The following is a 17,676-nucleotide window of genomic DNA, read 5'->3' as shown; positions in this document are numbered from 1 at the left end:
AAAAAAAAAAAAAAAAAAAAAAAAAAAAAAAAAAAGGCACATTTTTAGAGCTAAAAGCTCAGTGGGCACGCATTCTTTTTGTAACTCCTGGGTTGTGTGATTATAAAAAAGCTACTTTGCCTAAGAGAGGCCAAATGGGCTCCACTGAGGATTAGCTGCCAGCTATCTCCTTTAAGGTGTAATAAATTCCGCCTCCACCTCCCACGAAGTTTGCATTCCTCCGGCCCCATTTCACATCAAATTTCATTTTGGTCTGATCAATACCGCTGCCATAAATAATCTGCCTTTCAGCCCAGGTAGGCGACTAAAACCAAACCAAAACAAAATTTTAAGCATGAGCCAGTGTTATTTTCAAGAATCTATAATAGCTAGAAGGTGCGGCTCTTGTCCTTCCAGCATCTATCAGGAATAGTGATAAAACCTGTGAGATTTTTGGCCACCTGGATGCTTGATTCTGATACCACCTCGTTAGTCACGGTTTAAGGAAGGGTGACTTTGGAGAATGAGGGGTGCTGCAATTGTTATTTCTCATGTTATTGAAACACTGCTTTTAGGGAAAATACCTTCTTCCTCTAATCCCTTAAGGCCCAAAGAATTTTTAAATCCATTTAGTAGAATATTCTCGTGATTGAGAAAGTTGAGCGTCTGCCCTTTTGGGTGTCTTTATAGACTTTCTTCTTTGTTTTTAAGATAAACAGTCTTGCTCTGTCACCCAGGCTGGAGTACAGTGGCACAGTCTTAACTCATGCAGCCTCTGCCTCCCGGGTTCAAGCAATACTCCTGTCTCAGCCTCCCAAATAGTTGAGATTACAGGAGGCCACCACAACGTCTGGCTAATTTTTGTATTTTTTTTTGTTTTTTAAAGTAGAGACAGGTTTTCGCCATGTTAACCAGGCTAGTCTTGGACTCAAGAGATCCGCCTGCCTTGGCCTCCCAAAGTGCTGGGATTATAGGCATGAACCACTGTGCCCAGCCAAGCTTCTTTTGGGTGCCTTCTATATACCTTCATACACCAGGTGCTACAGACTACAGATGCTTCATAATTAAGCAGGGCTGTCTTGCTGATGACCTCCATGCGGAATACAACATAAGCAGCGCCTCTGGATTGCACAACATGGCAGCTCTGCACACAGGTCTGGGTGGTGCAGCAGTAAGACTGTCACTCAGGAGGGAAAACGCTGCCATTCAGCCCACACAAATGTAACGTCATTTAAATATATGTGTTCGCTGGACATGTTTGTTGGTTTGAAAATAATGTTAAGCTGAAGCAGGGGTATACCCCATTAAAATTTTAAACCATCCAGATCTTGAAGTGTTCCAGATCCACAGTGTTGAAGCCTAGGTATTTCAGGGTAATCTACTCTAGAGGCGAGGGCTCCGAGGTCGGTGATGACCACAGATCTTTAAAGGATGAAGTGCTGCTGAAAAGGCCATGTAAGAAGAAAATGGAGTTAGAAACATTTATAGATTTCAAGGTAAAAAAAAGATCTTACTAGTTTAACTTCTCCATTTTATAGACAAAGAGACTGAGCCCCAGAGAACTGATATGATTTGCCTAAGATCACACAGCTGGTCCTTGGCAAAACTAGGTGAGAATCCAGGCCTTTCATCCTGAGCACAGTGCTCTACCCAGGAGATCAGTGTTTTTCTAACTTCTTGGATTTTTCTACTTAGCAGCAGAGCCCTTCCTGTCCCTCTCCAAATTAATCTCCTGTGGATCTCAATATGTCGAATAAATAACAGTAATGGGTTATTGGTATGCTCTTCCTTTATGAGTTAAAATGTGTATCTCTGACCCAACAAAAAGCCAAAAATAAGACTGAGCGAACCAAAGTTTTACAGATAAGATTATGGAGGCTAGGTAGTCTCAGCCACCAAATTATTTCTGTAGTTTGCTTTGGTGACACAGTGTTGAGAAAATCCTGTTACATGCATAGATGAAGCAAAGGAGAGCAGTTTCCTCCCAGCTCTGGACCACTGCAGGCAAGGCTGAAGCAGCACCAGCCTGAGATCAGCACAAAGCTACTCAGCAGCCTCAAGCAAAGCACCGGTGGTCCCCAAGGGGTTCCCATTAGGCCTAGATCACACTCAAAAGGTCCTTTCTGCCACCCACATAAGTGAAAGGCTGAGTGCAAGGGCAGTTTTTCCTAACAGTTTCAACAATAGTTAAGTTTAAAAAGTGACACTAGGAGCCAACACGCAGAACTTCCTCTGCAGGCCAGAGTTTTAAAGAACATGGCGTGAAACCACGCTGCTAGAAGAGACTCACAAATCTCTTATCCGTGGCTACACAATCCTATTTGGACAGCACACGAGAGGGATGCAGTGTTATCAATGAGAAGTTGAAATGGGTTTCACCCACTGACGTTCATGGGCCAGGAGGGCTGAATCTAAGAGGAAGGATGGGATCTCAGGATTCCCAGTCAGCCCTTTTTTCAACCTTTCACCCGTGCGGGCAGCAGAAAGGACTGGGGACCTTGCTTCCAGCTCTGCCTTCTCCTTCGGAACCTGACACTCTGGGTGAGCCCACTAGCCTTGAGGGGCCTTTGTTCCCTCCCCTGTGAATAAGGATGGAAGCTATGCCCCATTCCCAAGGCTGATGGGATGGCCAAATAAACAGTGCTGGGATTACAGGCACGAGACACTGAGGAAATTTTTTGAGACACTCATTTTTTGAGTCTGTATTGAAAAAGATGAGATTTAGACTAGGCTCAGAGTCTCATGCCTGTAATCCCAGCACTTTGGGAGGCTGAGGTGGGTGGATCACTTGAAGCCAGGAGTTCGAGACCAGCCTGGACAACATGGTGAAACCCCGTCTCTACTATAAATATAAAAATTAGCTGGGCATGGTAGCATGCTCCTGTAATCTCAGCTACTTGGGAGGCTGAGGCAGGGGAATGGCTTGAACCCAAGAGGTGGAGGTTGCAGTGAGCCGAGAGTGCGCCACTGTACTCCAACCTGGGTGACAGAGTGAGACGCCGTCTCAAAAAAAAAAAAAAAAAAGAAACAAAACAGATAAGGAATTTAAAAATGTTAAGCTTCTCCATGCAATACTACTCGATAAATATGACCAGCCCACAGGGTGATCCAATGAACTACCAGTGTTTATTAGAAAGGAATGTTGCTTGTAGACATAAAATGTGGGGTTTTAAATTGGCAACTTTAGATAAGTGTTACTTGAGCCTCAAGAAAAACCCTCAATCCCTTTCTTGTGGAAATAAAAGTAAAATGGAGAAAATCATCTCCTGCTTTTGTGCCTTGAGGGAAATGAAAAGCCTGGTCTTGATGAAGTTTTGGATGTGATTCCAGTTGGAGGGCGTCTAAGGAATCCTGATCACCTTTCCTCACTGCTTCAAACAAAACAAAACACACTGGCTTTTCCTAGTCCTTAAAAACAACTACATCTGAAACCAGGTCAAATATAATTTGCTTGGCATAGTTTGTGAAAGTTGAAAAGGCAAGAATGGAACTTATCTGACAAAAACAGAAAACATGGAAGAAAAAAATGGCTGGGCACAGTGGCTCACATCTGTAATCCCAGCACTTGGGAGGCTGAAGCAGGTGGATGGCTTGAGTGCAGGAGTTTGAGACCAGCCTGGGCAACATAGTGAGATCCTGTCAATACAAAAATTAGCCAGGCATGGTGGCACGCACGTGTCGACTCAGCTACTTGGGAGGCTGAGGTGGGAGGATTGCTTAAGCCCAGGAGGGAGGTCATGGCTGTAGTGAGCTGTGATCGCACTACTGCACTCCAGCCTGGGCAACAGAATGAGATCCTGGCTCAAAATATTATTAGTTTGGTGTAAAAGTAATTGCGGTTTATGCTACTAAAAGTAATGGCAAAAATTGCATTTACTGTTGCACCAACCTAATAAAACAAGGGGTCCAATGGCAGCGGGGCATCATTTTCCTACCTCCAGCATGTGTGTCTTGGGGTGGAAAATTTTAGAGAATTCTAAAGCAGACATCCATTTCATCTGGGGGAAAGGGCTGTGGTTCTCACCACAGGCGCTTAACAAACAATTGCGCCAGCTTTTAAGGCATCCAGTATTTCAAGTGGTTACTGCACATTTTCCTCCAGACAAAGCTGTCGTTGCTACATCTTTTCCCCAGGATTTACATTTAGAAGTTGTGGCTCATAGGATTTCAATTTCTTTCTTCTTCTTTTTTAAGGGGAAACTAATCTTAAATTGCAAAGCTGCCAGAGGCTTTTAACTTTCCCAAAGAAAGAAGTTTTCACAGTGATGTTAACAAAGGTTTGAATTTTCCATGGAGAAAAAGCAGATAAAGCTCCTGCTTGATGTTCCAGGGCAGACCTGTGACTTTTCCCGTAATTGTCACATGCTGGAAGAGACCAAAATGCTGACCTTGCACAGCAGACTGCGGGACTGCAGCGAAGGGGGCAGCTTCTTACTTCTCCTGGATATAAATATTTTCACATGCTGTGATGGGGGGCCCTCTTGGGTACACAAGTAATTCCATGGTCTTGGAATAAAGAACTACATTGCTTCAAGGATCTCCTAACCTTCTCAGTTTTCCCCCAAATATCTCTCTGGCAAATGTACACAAAGAATTTTCCTTAGCAAGCCACTGGAAATTTTATATTCTCTCTGCCCCTTTGACTCCAGGTCACAGTGCTCTCATGTCTGGAATGCAAAATACATCTCAAGATGTAACAGTGAAAAGGAAAACCTTAATGAAAACGGCAGCTGCTACCAATGCAGGGTCATTAACCAAAGCAATAAAAAAAATCTGCTTGTTTCACACGTTGGGTGGGTAGTTTATAACAACTCAGATGTGGAAAGGGCCCCATACACAGTTCAGGGAGGCCAGCAGTTAAACTAACCAAGGCAGATGGTGGTAGGTTCCATTTTTAAAGGTTTCTGTGGACAGAGATCCATACCTCCCTTGCCAGACACTTCTTCCTTTTTTTTTTTTTTTTTTTTTTTGAGATGGAATCTTACTCTGTTGCCCAGACTAAAGGACAGTGGCAAAATCTGGGCTCACTGCAACCACCACTTCCCGGGTTCAAGTGATTCTCCTGCCTCAGCCTTCCAAGTAGCTGGGATTACAGGCATGCATCACCACGCCCAGCTAATTTTTTGTAGTGACAGTGGTTTCACCATGTTGGCCAGGCTGGGTCTCGAACTCCTAACCTCAGGTGATCCACCCTCGTTGGCCTCCAAAAATGCTGGGATTGCAGGTGTGAGCTATCATGCCCAGCCCACTTTTTCCTTTTGTCCAAGCAAACTTTTCCCTATTGTAACATAAATTCCCTTATACTTGTTTATGGATTTCAAAATTATAGGGTAGTCAAATGAATTATAAATCTAGATGATCTTACTAACACAGGGAGTCTATTGTTTAAAAAATGATAGGGCTGTGTAAAGAATCTCAATGTGGGTAACTGATGACTCCTTTTTCTTGGTAGTGACTTCACATTCATTGCAAATACAGTTATTCATGCTACAGCCTAAACAATCAATTATTCTAATATCTCAAAATGCAGGTACTGTTAGAGACTTAAGTAATCTCATGCTAAATATATATGTATGCAAGTACATATATATATGGTCTCCTATTTACATGCATTGTTACCACACATTAGAAAGTGATTTGTTTTGGGTCTTCATTTTTGTAGTATCTCTGGGAGTCTCTGAAAAGACAGATTTGACTCTCAGGAGCAATAGCAACATTGAGTAACTTGGGGACACTGACTGTCACTACAAGGAGAAGAGAAGACCAGTTAGAATTTTCTGCCTTGACAGCTCAGTTCATTTAGGAACGTCTTGAACAGGGTTTGCGCTCAATAAACAGCTTGCTGAATTTCACAGAATATAATTACCTTTATCTTTCAAGTGTCCCTGTAATCCACTCCATTAATCTTCATTTTAAATTGAGCTTCCTTTCTGTAGGAAGCCATGTGGTTCCCCTAGCCCTGGACTCCTCCTGTGGGACTCCTCCTCGTTGTTCACACCGATACAGATGTGGTGAGGCTCCCTGGAGCCGACCTGACCTGCGTCCTTCCCAGTGGACCACCCCATTAGAGGGATCAGAGATGGTAGCTCTTAGAAAGTGGCCTTTGGGGCCCAACTTTTGCTACTGTTAGACTTCTATGGGTGCAGGCATTCTAAAGCCAAGTCTACACTGGCCACTAAAGAAACCTGGTCTAGGAAAGGCATGGAAGTAATAAAAAGAGCCCACAGGAGGTATGGGGGCAGGGATCTGGGCCACCCAGGATATTCACGCAAGACTTTATTTCATGAAAGTAGCTCTTTCTAGGGAGCGGAATAGCTAATTCTCATACTTGAATCTTTCAACCCTTCTGTGAATCTTGGGAAAACAAGAATAATTGAGGGGGATGCGCTAAGTGGAGTAGGAAGTGACAACATGGCAGCCCCAAACTTGGGCATGCTAATAGAGACAGCAGGTGATAGGTCTAGGGACAGGGGACCTGGCAGAACATTGTATACAAAGTCCTTATGTCTGAAAGCCCATGTCCCAGTTCTTGGCCAGTCTGCCCCATAAGGAGCAGTGAGCCTTGAGCATAGCCTGGGGCTAACTGGTCTAGACCTGTACTGTGCAGTGGTGGGGATAAACCAGGCTCTAGTTACTGGGCTGGGGTCTTCTAGAGCAGAGCTAAGCTATGAAGAAATACCCAGGAGCAGACACCAGTGTGTGTGTGCATCTTAAAATAGGGGTCTTAAGGTGGCAGACCTCCTCTGGTTCCGCCGTGGCTGCTGCCATCTGGCCCTGGAGAGCCAGGTGCCCATAGTCACTGGTCATTTGTGAAGCCAGTCCTCCCAACTCCTCCGGGTTAGTAACCGACTTAGTCATCTGGAAAAAGAAAACAAGCAAGACACACACACATACACACACACACACACACACACACACATACACACACAGACATACACACAGAGAAAAGCATGAGAACCACGTGTTAATATCACTAGAAGCCAAAGTGTTTCATTCACTTTTAAGCTCCTAAGGGGTGAAGGCCAGGCCTTGCATTTGGGGCTAGATGCTAGAGAGGGTAGTTCAAGCCAAGCCCATGCTGCATTGCACACAAAGGGCCAGAGCCCTCCTCACAGGGCCCTGCTTAGGTCACAGGGTCTGGCTGGGCCCGATGGGGACATGCTTAGGGTTTGGGCAGTGCAGTGTGGAGCCAGCCCTCAGGGTCCACCCTCTGGCAGGTGAGCAGACCAGCCCCTGGCCAGCCCTGCCTTGGGGAGCCACCAGAGGAATTCCCCCTAGAAACCCCCAGGAGGCACAAGCCGTGTGCGCTTCTCACCCCTGGGCCCAGGCTTCTGTGGGGGGCTAATCTGGTCTCTGGGTGGCCAGAAGCAGGTCCCACCCAGGTGAGAGGGCATGAGGAGAGGGATGTTAAGAAAACCATGAATGGGAGGTGATGCATAGCCAGTGTTTTGGAGGAAGAAACTCACAGAGGACACAGCTTTGCCATAAATTTGTGACAAAGAATGACAAGGTTTTAGCCACAAATTTAGTTAAGAGTAGTGTGTAGCTGACATGGTCAAGTTCTACCTTTATTATGAAGATACTCATTATTTTTCTGTTTCACAGACTGATGCATCTCAATTCTCTAAGGTAGCTAGCATGCCAGTTTCTACTGTTTCCTCTTCCTCTGGACAAAAATACCTAATTCTCACAAAAGCGGTTTTAATCTACCACCCAGAAGGGTGTCACTGTCCCTCATCAAGGGGCTCCCTCTGCTCCACCTCCTCTTGCTCTGGATAACAATACTGTCTCTTTCTTCGTGGCCTTTAAGACCTTGATTTTAAACAGCCTTTTAAAATGCCTCTTGAATGACTCTCCACCCATCAAGGCAGGACAGGAATGTCCACCCCATCTTAGGAATGTGTACAAAGATACGACCCAGGCTTCAGGCTGAGATGTGGCCTCCAAGGAACTCACACTTAGCTGCACAAGAGTGAGTAGTGCCACGTGCTGCTCCGCTGCGACCTGCCGACAGGTGCACTGGGAGTCTGGGCATCCTGACAGGGTGAGGAGGGCCTCTTTCACACAAGGAGCCAGGCCAGTTATCTCAGGAGCAGCCATGCAGCCTGAGGCTGGGCACCTTAAGATCATGGACACCCAGGGTCAAGCCAGGCCAGTCCAGAACCTGGCTGGGGAGACATTCCAGAAACGCCATGAGGCCGCTCAAACATGTTTCACCACTGCTGCGCTGTGCTTCCTGCTCATCAGGAATCCGCGCTGACGCGCGGCTGGCTCAGACCCATGATCTGTCCCCCACGCTCCCCTGAGAAGGACAAGACTGGGCTCAGCTCCAGCTTTTCACCAAACACTGAGATGGGTATACCATTCCCAAGCCTGAATTCTTTCAAACAGCCTGGCACAGTCACAGAGTTTCCATGAATGAACGGCAGCAGCAGCCGGGGACGACTCTGTGGTCCAAGCTCAACCTCTAGTGGACACACGATTACATGACAAAACCACTCAGAGAGGGCCTGGCCCGGCAACCACATGGCGGCTCAATCTGGTCACTCCAGCTAGGAAGGCCCATCACTTCTCAATGCAGGCTTACGTGGCAAGTATCAAAGATGCCTCTTTTGAACTTTTATCTTACGGCATCGGAGATGTCAAAAGTCAAGAGAAACTTTTTCTATGGACTCTTATTAATTCTTTGGGGACAACATCTGTCATCTTTCATATAACTGCTTAACGTATCAGATAGCATTCACTGTCTCTCAATGCCATTTACATCTAAGGATCTGTATAATACAGTTCTGGTTGCATTACATTTTAGCAAAAAAACCCCAACAAAACAAAACAAAACATTACCTCCAAAAGTTGTATGTCTTCTACTGTCGGGAAATTTGTTTTCTTTTTACATAACAATTCTGTTTCATTTTGCTTAAAAGACTGGCAGTACCTTATTGTCCAAGTATTATAACTTGATTTCATCAGATAATTTCATCTCTGTTCTATTTTATCCCCAAATATCTTGTCTTATACTGTTATTTCAATCTATTAAAAACATCTCCAGTTCTTTGTGAGGTGAACAGGATTTGTCTCCTTTCTCCTTAACTACAAGTTCCTTGCTTCCCCCATCTTCTCCTTTCCTCTCCTTCCTTTGCTCCTCTGTTCTCATGCCCAAGTCTCCATCATCTTTGATTTCCTCCTGTGGCTTTTTCATGACAGAAGAACTGCAGCAGCCTGGGACTACTGCACACAGGCAGCCAGAAAGACCACAGAGAAAGGACAGAAGCTGGAAACCCGGAGGGACTAGAGAGGGGTCTGGGCTCTCTCCCCCACACATATCTGGGATTTGCAGGCTCGGTGGTGGCTGTGGATGCAAAGGCAACCACCAGTGGGGAGGGCAGCTCTCTCCCCTCTTACCATTTCCTGAGCTGTCACCGCAATGGCTTTGGAGTATTTAACCACAGTCGTCTGATAGTCGACAAATGTTCCCTTTGGTTCTGGAGGAGTGCCTTCATCCAGCTACGGAGGAGAGGAAAATAATCCAAAGGTCATAAGAAGCCTGCTGAAGCGTAGACTATGTTTATCAGATTTAGGAACTTTGAAAAACAGAGGGCCTCAGAGATTCAACTGAATTCAACTGAATTACCCAATTCGTGCAATTAGGACTTCAACAGGAGGGCATATAACGCATTGAGGGTACATGGCAAGGAGAGGCCCCCAGCCTTGCCTGAGAGGAGTGGGAGGCCTTCCAGAGGAGTCACATTTCTGCCAAGTCTTATCAGGCGAGGAGGAGTCTGCCACATATAAAAGGTGGGAAAGGCATCCCAAGAAAAGGGAACAGAATTTAGGCACATGGAGGCGGGAGCTGGCCTGACGCTTCTAGGGAAGTGCAAAGTGGCAGGAGATGAGGTGGGAGAGGAGGCGGACTCTCCATCAGGAAGCACTTCCTGAGGAATGGTGGAGCCCGTGGCTATCCCTGGAACCCTCCTTTATGAGTGCAATCAGGGAATAGAAGGATTTAGAAGCACTAGGAATAAGTTGTTGTTCACCTGACTATAAATGCAATAGGAACTGAGACAAGGGCAAGATCACCGTGGGGCGGAACAACTGAGGCAATGGGACTATGTCCCTTGAAGACTTGGGGACATATTGGTGTAGGAGATTTGTGTTCGAGATCTGCTTTCAAGGCTTGTGAATGAACCTTGGGCTTGTTACTTCAACTCTGATTTCAGGTCCCTCAGTGGTAACTTCCAGGCATCACATGGTTACAGTAAAAATCAACATTACACCTGGTCACGAACTACACACAGGGAGAGGAGAGGACGACCATGATAGGGAAGGTGCTGATGATAACGATGATAATGTCAATGATGAAGAAACAAGCAACCCATCTTTACCATCACTATTTTCACCATCACCACTGACTGCTGAACTGTATTCCAGGTGAGGAGACAAAGTGAACAGAAATGAATACGGGAAGAGTGAGTCTAGTGAGGTCAGCCCGACCTGAACAGGAGGAGGCTGTTAACAGCAGGAGGAATGAGGCTGCGTCTGTTTTATGGAGAACCTTGAAATCATGAAGACCACAGTGGGATCTGGAGTAGGCAATGACATATTTGAGATTTCCTTGGCAGCTCTCTGCCATAAAGTTCAGAGTCAGGGAAGAGATTGGGGCCAAGCCGTCAATTAGGAAAATGTTAGCTGGGGATTTCAGTGAGAGCTACATGTCATCAGCAGGCACGAACTGCACTGTGAGTGAAAGGAACGTATCACTGTGGCCCGTGCATTATATGGCTGCAGAGCCAGCGTATAATTTTTACCCAACTATTAACATAAATTCCACACTAGACATTTTTTAGCTTTCTCTATCAGGCAGAGAGATGCTGTACTCCCAACAAAGCATGGGGACCCTGCTAGTCAAAGGAGACTGAGCTGCATACTCGTTCACTTGGTGTAGACTGAACATGTTCTAAGCCCCAGGCCACTTGGTTTTGCAAGCTAGGAGCTGGCATGTGAGATGTGACAACACTGCCAACATGTCAGGACGCTGGAGCTGAAGGGCAGCTCAGAGCTCTTGACCAGTGGCCACAAGCCAAAGAACCTTTAACTAGCCAGAGGACAATGGGAAAAGAACAAAGTAGTGACTAGGATTTCAATTGCATTTCTTCGAAAGAACTTTCCTTTATGCTGAGATGACAGCCTTCTCCTTTTTTGGGTGCTAACATGACCTTTCTTTTGTAAAATGGCAGTGATATAGATAGCACAGTTTTTGTTTGTTTTTGTTTAATTTTCTTACTCGGCCAAAACAAAAACAAAAGATAACACATCACAAAATCCCACAGAATCATATTAACCTCACTGAATGAGGAAATCAAGGTTCTGAGAGCTTGAGTTCCTGTCCAGTGTCACCCAGAAAATTGATTACTTCACACTCACTTTTGAGTCTCCAAACCTCCCAGTGCTTAGATCACGAGAGAGAAGCTCCACAGTGGAAGCCCCCAAGTGTCAATAGTCACAACCAAGTTAGAATTAACTTTAGGTACACTCATGTTTTTCTGTAATTCACTGCCTTTAAGAATTTCAGACAATGATTCCAATAGTATGTCAGTGTTTTAACCAAATTAACGATATTCTAAGAGACTATGCCAGCTAACGCCTTGCTGCATAGGGACCCAAAGGACCTGAAACATCACTTAATACGAAGTCCCCAGCAACAGGCTGAGCAAAGGGAGAATGGGAATGGGGAAGAGCTGTTGTGTGATGCCCTGGATGTCAGGCCAGGGTACCTAAGAGTTTTGGGGCAACACTGAAACCCCACTTACATACTTTGCAGAACTGAGGGGGAAAGAACAGCTCTTGGCCTCTGTGGCTTATGTTGGCCAGCAGTTCCTAATTACTGCTCTCAGGTAACACCAGACTTATTTCCAGCCCATCCAGAAGAATCAAATGTGCCTCTGGTTGAGACAGCCTATGCTATACCACTGATGGCAGGTGGTGCAGGGCTGTTTTCTCTGTCCACAGCGCATCACAGTGCATAAGGCATAGGGCTATCAAAGAAAGACTTTGGATCTGACGTCCATCTTCCTGGGATTTATGGAATCTTTCCCTATCATTTGAGAGATTCTGAAAAATATCTTCTCCCAAGAAGAAAAAGATTATCACTTGAATTTCTAATTTGCGCCAAGAAACCTTGGGCTCCATTACTTAATGTCCTAAGGTAGATACATGGTTTACCTTCAAAGCTCTGGTATTCTGATGTCCTGAAAACCGAACAAATCCTGTCAACCAAACAAGGCCCTTATCCAAGGGCCTTGAAAAGAGGAAAATTTCACTCATTTTCTGCCAAAAAGTCCACATTTGCAGCATGAGAAGCCCACAGCAGAAAGTGATGGCCAATTTGACAAAGCAGGGCCTGGGGTCTCTAAAGAGAGACACAGCATTCCATCCTGGGCTTGTTATGTTCCTTCTCAGGCCAATAATGACCACATAATGCTTAAGGATAATTATTCTAATTATAGTTTCAGCATATCATTTCTTCATGGAGATATGAACAACCAATCTTCTCTAAATTAGCAATTAAAGACTACTTATTACCCTGAAAAACCTTATTAATGTATTCACAATCTGACAATGGACATTTCAAAACAGAGACAATGTCTAAAAGTCTTGGTATGCTGTAACAGGATGGCAATTAGATGCTGATGAACAAGCATTCATTCTAATGAATGTCAAAACTTACATGCCAAGTGAAGGATTCTTTGAGGGAAATAACAGGAGATATGGAATTAAGGCTGTCTCCCGTCATGTCACCCTAATGATCAGGCTCAATTGATGGGTCACTAAATGAGAAAATGATACTCATGTTCTCTTACACGTCTGTAGCCTACAAGAGTTTACTATCGGCTTTTGCATATGTACTATTTCAGTGGTTTCTGTGCCTGGCTGATATCAGAACCACAGGGAGCATTTCAAAATCAAGTATGTTAAATACAGTACGTTAAAATGTAACCCAACTGAGTGGATTGGGGGTGGAGCCCAGGAATCTATATTCTTAAAACTCTACATGATTCCAAAATAGCCATTCCAAAAACTAGCCCTTGGGAATCACTTTTATATCATTTTGACAACTGTTTCCCCATAACAAAGCCTATGAAGTAAATAATTATTTTCATCTTATAAATGAGAAAACCTATGATATCTTTTCCAACTCCATCTTTTTCTTTCATGTAAAATTAGAAGGAAGGGCACAACTGGCTTATGGAAGTAATGCATTAATAATAAAGAATAATATGTTGGATGTATGACTGGACATCTGTACACGAACCAGAACCTTCAAGAAAAGAAGAGGTTTGTGGCTTCATGAGCCTTGACAGCAGCTTAGAGAAAAGGAGGCGAGGCCCATGTGTGAGGGAGATGAAGGGGTAGAGAGCCCTGGTGCCCATGCCCACCTTGCTCATGGCCTCTGCGATGGCGTCCACCATGCCCCCAACCAGCCCCACTTCACTGGCGGCTTCGTTCAGTGTCACCATGATGTCGTCCACAGCTTCCTTCATCAGCTGGGCGGCCTCTGTGATGGCGTCATGGGTGTGTTGTGCCTGAGAAGGGAATCATGAAACATTTCCTTAAGCAGAAGCGAGTGGTGCTCAGTCTTCTAAAAATAACCTTAAAAAGAAGAATATAAAACCATACTCCCACAATGGAGCATAGCAACGTATTCTATTTCTTCCTTATCTTTATGTTTGGCCATTTGTTTGCAAAGTAAATAAAAATCAGAAAGACAAACAGAAAAAGATCTCTTTTTACAATCGAGGAAAAATAAAACTGCAATATCAAACAAAATCTTATCACATGACCAATTTTATATGTTACTATGTTTCTACAGTAGAAAGGGAACACCACAGGCCCCTAAATATACAAGCTGATACATTTAAAAAATAATAATAGGCCAGGCACGGTGGCTCACGCCTGTAATCCCAGTACTTTGGGGGGCCAAGGGGGGTGGATCACGAGGTTAAGTGATCAAGACCATCCTGGCCAACATATGAAACCCCATCTCTACTAAAATATAAAAATTAGCTGGGTGTGGTGGTGTGTGCCTGTAGTCCCAGCCACTTGGGAGGCTGAGGCAGGAGAATTGCTTGAAGCTGGGAGGTAGAGGTTGCAGTGATCTGAGATTGTGCCACTGCACTCCAGCCTGGCACCTGGTGACAGAGCAAGACTCTGTCTCAAAAACAAAATTTAAAAAAAGCTAATAATGAAAAAATGTGCTCAAAATAAATGTACTTCTCTTCAAAGTTGCCCAACACCCTCTAATTCCCTGTCTAAAGATAAGACTGGATTACAGAAATGTAGGTATATCTAAGAGAAATAAATCTGTAGAGGGCCTAATAGCCTTTGAAACTATGTCACAAATTATATTGCCATGAGGCTGGAGAAATGCATGGGGCTCTGCAGGCAAAGTCCCGAGTACCCACCCATGCATTCCTTAGACCATACCAGGAAGCAGGTGTCTCACACCTGTGGCAAGTGCAGAGTAGGGGCTAGGTAAATGAATGAATGAAAATAATGAAAATAATCAAACAATGGCAGTGCTGGGCTCCCTGAAAGGCAACTCAAGTGGTAGCAAGATGCAGGGGGAAGAGCCGAGGTGACAAACCTAGGTTCTAGTTCTGGCTCCACCACTGGCTAACTAGGTAAGTGGCCCTGGGCTTGGAGTCCTCCTAGGTAAAATGGGGAAAACTATAGCAGCACTTTGTGGTGATGGGATGATATGGCTGCAGGCACCTTGTCATTTATAAGGGCAGTCTAGGAGGAGATCGTGCCCTTGCTCTGCAAAATTTGACCTAACGTCAGATATTTAGGGTTGGAATTGCATTACATCCAGGCACTGGGTCTACCTATGCTGTGGCTATGGTTGCCCTGAGCCACCTTGGGGGACAGTCGACTCTTCCAAAAGGCCAAGATGTTGTATCTTTACTTTGGTAAATGAGAAGATAAAGAAGCCAGTGGCAAACGGTAAATGAGAACTCATTGAGTGACTTTCTAAATCACAAGAGAATTCCAAGAGGTTATGTGAGCCGCAGGAACTGGCCCTGTCTGAATTGAAAACCCATGGGAAGCAAGGCAAGTAATTCAAAATGACATCTGATGAGATGCAAAATATGTTGATCATGGGTGGTTATCCTTGATGCTGTGTCAGGATACACAGAACTCTCTTCGAGATGAGTGAACTAAATGGGTTGATAGCTGATTTCATGGCACAGAGATGGTAAAACAGAAAATGTGCAGACCGCGTTATTTTGATGATAGAAGTGTGAAAGGTGGAGCCTCTTGTACCTACTCTTCAGAAACAGCATCTCATACAAATACATTTGTATGCATACAGAAGGTGAAAGGGAGGGTGCATATATCTCTAAGTCTCATTTAGAATGAAATGACTGTTGGAGACAGAAAAAGTGCCAGCAATTCTATACATTCATATTAAAATAAAGTACACAAGCTGGAGGAGAGGGGAGCGCTGCTTGCCAAGGATCTGTACTCTCACGCAGGCTCAGGAAGGTTCAGAAGCAAATCTGGGAGGCAGCAGTAAGTCACAAACCTTTTTGAACTCCTTGGACAATTAAAGGACACTTGTCCTATACCAGGTCACCTAAATCTATAAAAGCATATACTTGCTCTTGGCTAACCCAGAAACGAATTACCGCCCCATCCACTCATGCTGATGAATGCTCTAGAAGGCCTGCTCTCCTTCACTTCTCACGGTTAAGTTTTTACAGATTCTTAGAGGGTCAGCTCAGCATCTACCGCTTCTATGAAGTCTCCAATTACGCCAGGCCTCACCCAGAGCCTTTTCTTCTCAACTCCAAAGGCATGCCTCATCTTTATCAGACAGCCTAATCTCAAATCACACACACCTGCTAGTTGAGCTCAATCGTTTCAGATACCCAAAGACACAGCTGGATCTCAATTAAGGTCTGTTTAAACAACCCACAGCAATCTCATAAGTGGCCCCAGTGGGCCCAACAATGAGGTCGTTATTTTAGATTCCTGAGGGGTTCCTTGTTACTGTTCCTCATGGCACCACACAAGATAAAAATCAGATTCCATTCTTTTTTAGACACACGTCTGAAGTCCGCTTCCAAAGGAGCCTTGTTTCTTTATTACAGCGCTTCAAATACAAAGCCCAGGATAGCAGGCACAGACATCACAGGAGTATGGAAAAAATGGGAGAAGGCCACAGGGGAGCAGATTTCAACTTTGGTGGAAGGAGAAAAACAAGGAATAATTAGAACAGTGGAAAGGGCTGTTTCTGCTGGAGTGTTGCAGGCAGAATCTAGGGGGGCCCATCAAGGATGCTGCAGAAGGGAATTGTGTGGGGTGTGGGTGAGAGGAGAAGGGAACTCTGTGGGGTAGAGAATACTGCAGAAGAGAGCTCAATGGAGCCAGCGAGAGGCTATTCTGCAAATAGCTTGGTAAGCATGTAATTCATTAACATCAGGCTCTAGGCCGATGTTTTTTTTGTTTTTTTAAACATATCTACTATGTCAGGCACATTATCTCATTTAGTCTCTACCGCTACCCTAGGGAAGTATTCATAATTACCCTTATTGTTTAGGTCCGGAAACAAAGAAATGAAGTCATCTACTTATGAGAGGCAGAGGTGAGATCTGAATCCAATTATGTCTGACTCCAAAGCTTGCGCTGCTTTTCACCAAATCAAAGCTACCCTTAACTATTTACCAAACCTTTATTTCTTCTACAAACAGGGATATGTTAACACCTAGCACACAGCGAATAAAACCTAGAAAATATCTGTCCAAAGACTAACACCCAAGGTGATTACGTCTCTGCATCAGGTCTCTTAGGAAAAGGTTCAAAAAAGCAGACTTGTAGTGTCCCAGGTGCGCTTTGGGCTAAGCCCGACAGGGTTTGCAGAAAGACAGCATGGTTGACTGAGGCCGGCAAGGGACAGAAGTGATCGCCTGCCTTGCCTTCACTCATCGTGTCTTATTTCATCATCTAATGCTTTACTGAAAAATACTTCACACTGGTGGAAAATTATTCTAGACACCACTTCCGAGCACAGGCTGTTACCAGAAAGCTTGCAGTGCTATGTGTGCTCCCACGGCTGGGAGCATAGGAAACTAAGTCCAAGCTGGGTGTTGTGGCTTGTGCCTGTAATCCCAGGTACATGGAGGCTGAAGCAGGAAGACTGCTTGAGGCCAGAAATTTGTGATGAGCCTGGGAACACAGCGAGACCCCATCTCTGATGGCTGGGAGCACACATAGCACCATTAGCTTTCCAGTAACAGCCCCCACTTGACCAGAAAGCAGAAGCTGAGGTTGTGAGGTTGAGATGAAATAAAATTCCACGAGGAGCTCTGAACTTACAGTCCAAGCAGATGTGCTAATGTCTTAAAAATCCAGAAAGGCCAGGTGTGGTGGCTCATGCCTGTAATCCCAGCACTTTGGAAGGTGGGTGGATCACCTGAGTCAGGAGTTCGAGACCAGCCTTGCCAACATGGTGAAACCCTGTCTCTACTAAAAATACAAAAAAAAATTAGCAGGGTGTGGTGGTGTGTGCCTGTAATCCCAGCTACTCAAGAGGCTGAGACAGGAGAATCACTTGAACCCAGGAGGCAGAGCCTGCAGTGAGCTGAGATCATGCCATTGCACTCCAGCCTGGGCAACAGAGCAAAACCCCATCTCAAA

The 17,676-nt window shown here is 44.9% G+C and overlaps 1 protein-coding gene across 4 annotated transcripts in view; it reads right to left on the bottom strand.

Moving 5' to 3' along the window:
* TLN2 (talin 2) overlaps window positions 1-17,676 on the bottom strand; it is a 196,189-nt gene that overhangs the window by 55,525 nt on the left and 122,988 nt on the right. For 3 of the 4 annotated variants that reach the window (XM_017506174.2, XM_037730528.1, XM_017506175.2), the window contains 3 exons: window positions 13,413-13,559; window positions 9,382-9,483; window positions 6,718-6,837 (listed from right to left, as the gene is read on the bottom strand). In XM_017506174.2, coding sequence (XP_017361663.1) covers window positions 6,718-6,837; window positions 9,382-9,483; window positions 13,413-13,559 — 369 coding nt within the window. The remainder of the gene's footprint in view (window positions 1-6,717; window positions 6,838-9,381; window positions 9,484-13,412; window positions 13,560-17,676) is intronic. The other variant, XM_037730529.1, reaches the window with a different exon arrangement.

Source organism: Cebus imitator, unplaced genomic scaffold (assembly GCF_001604975.1).
Source record: "Cebus imitator isolate Cc_AM_T3 unplaced genomic scaffold, Cebus_imitator-1.0 Scaffold350, whole genome shotgun sequence".
Classification (NCBI taxonomy): Eukaryota; Metazoa; Chordata; class Mammalia; order Primates; family Cebidae; genus Cebus; species Cebus imitator.
The sequence above is the reverse complement of the archived record's forward strand: the minus strand, read 5'-3'. Positions and strand labels throughout refer to the sequence as shown.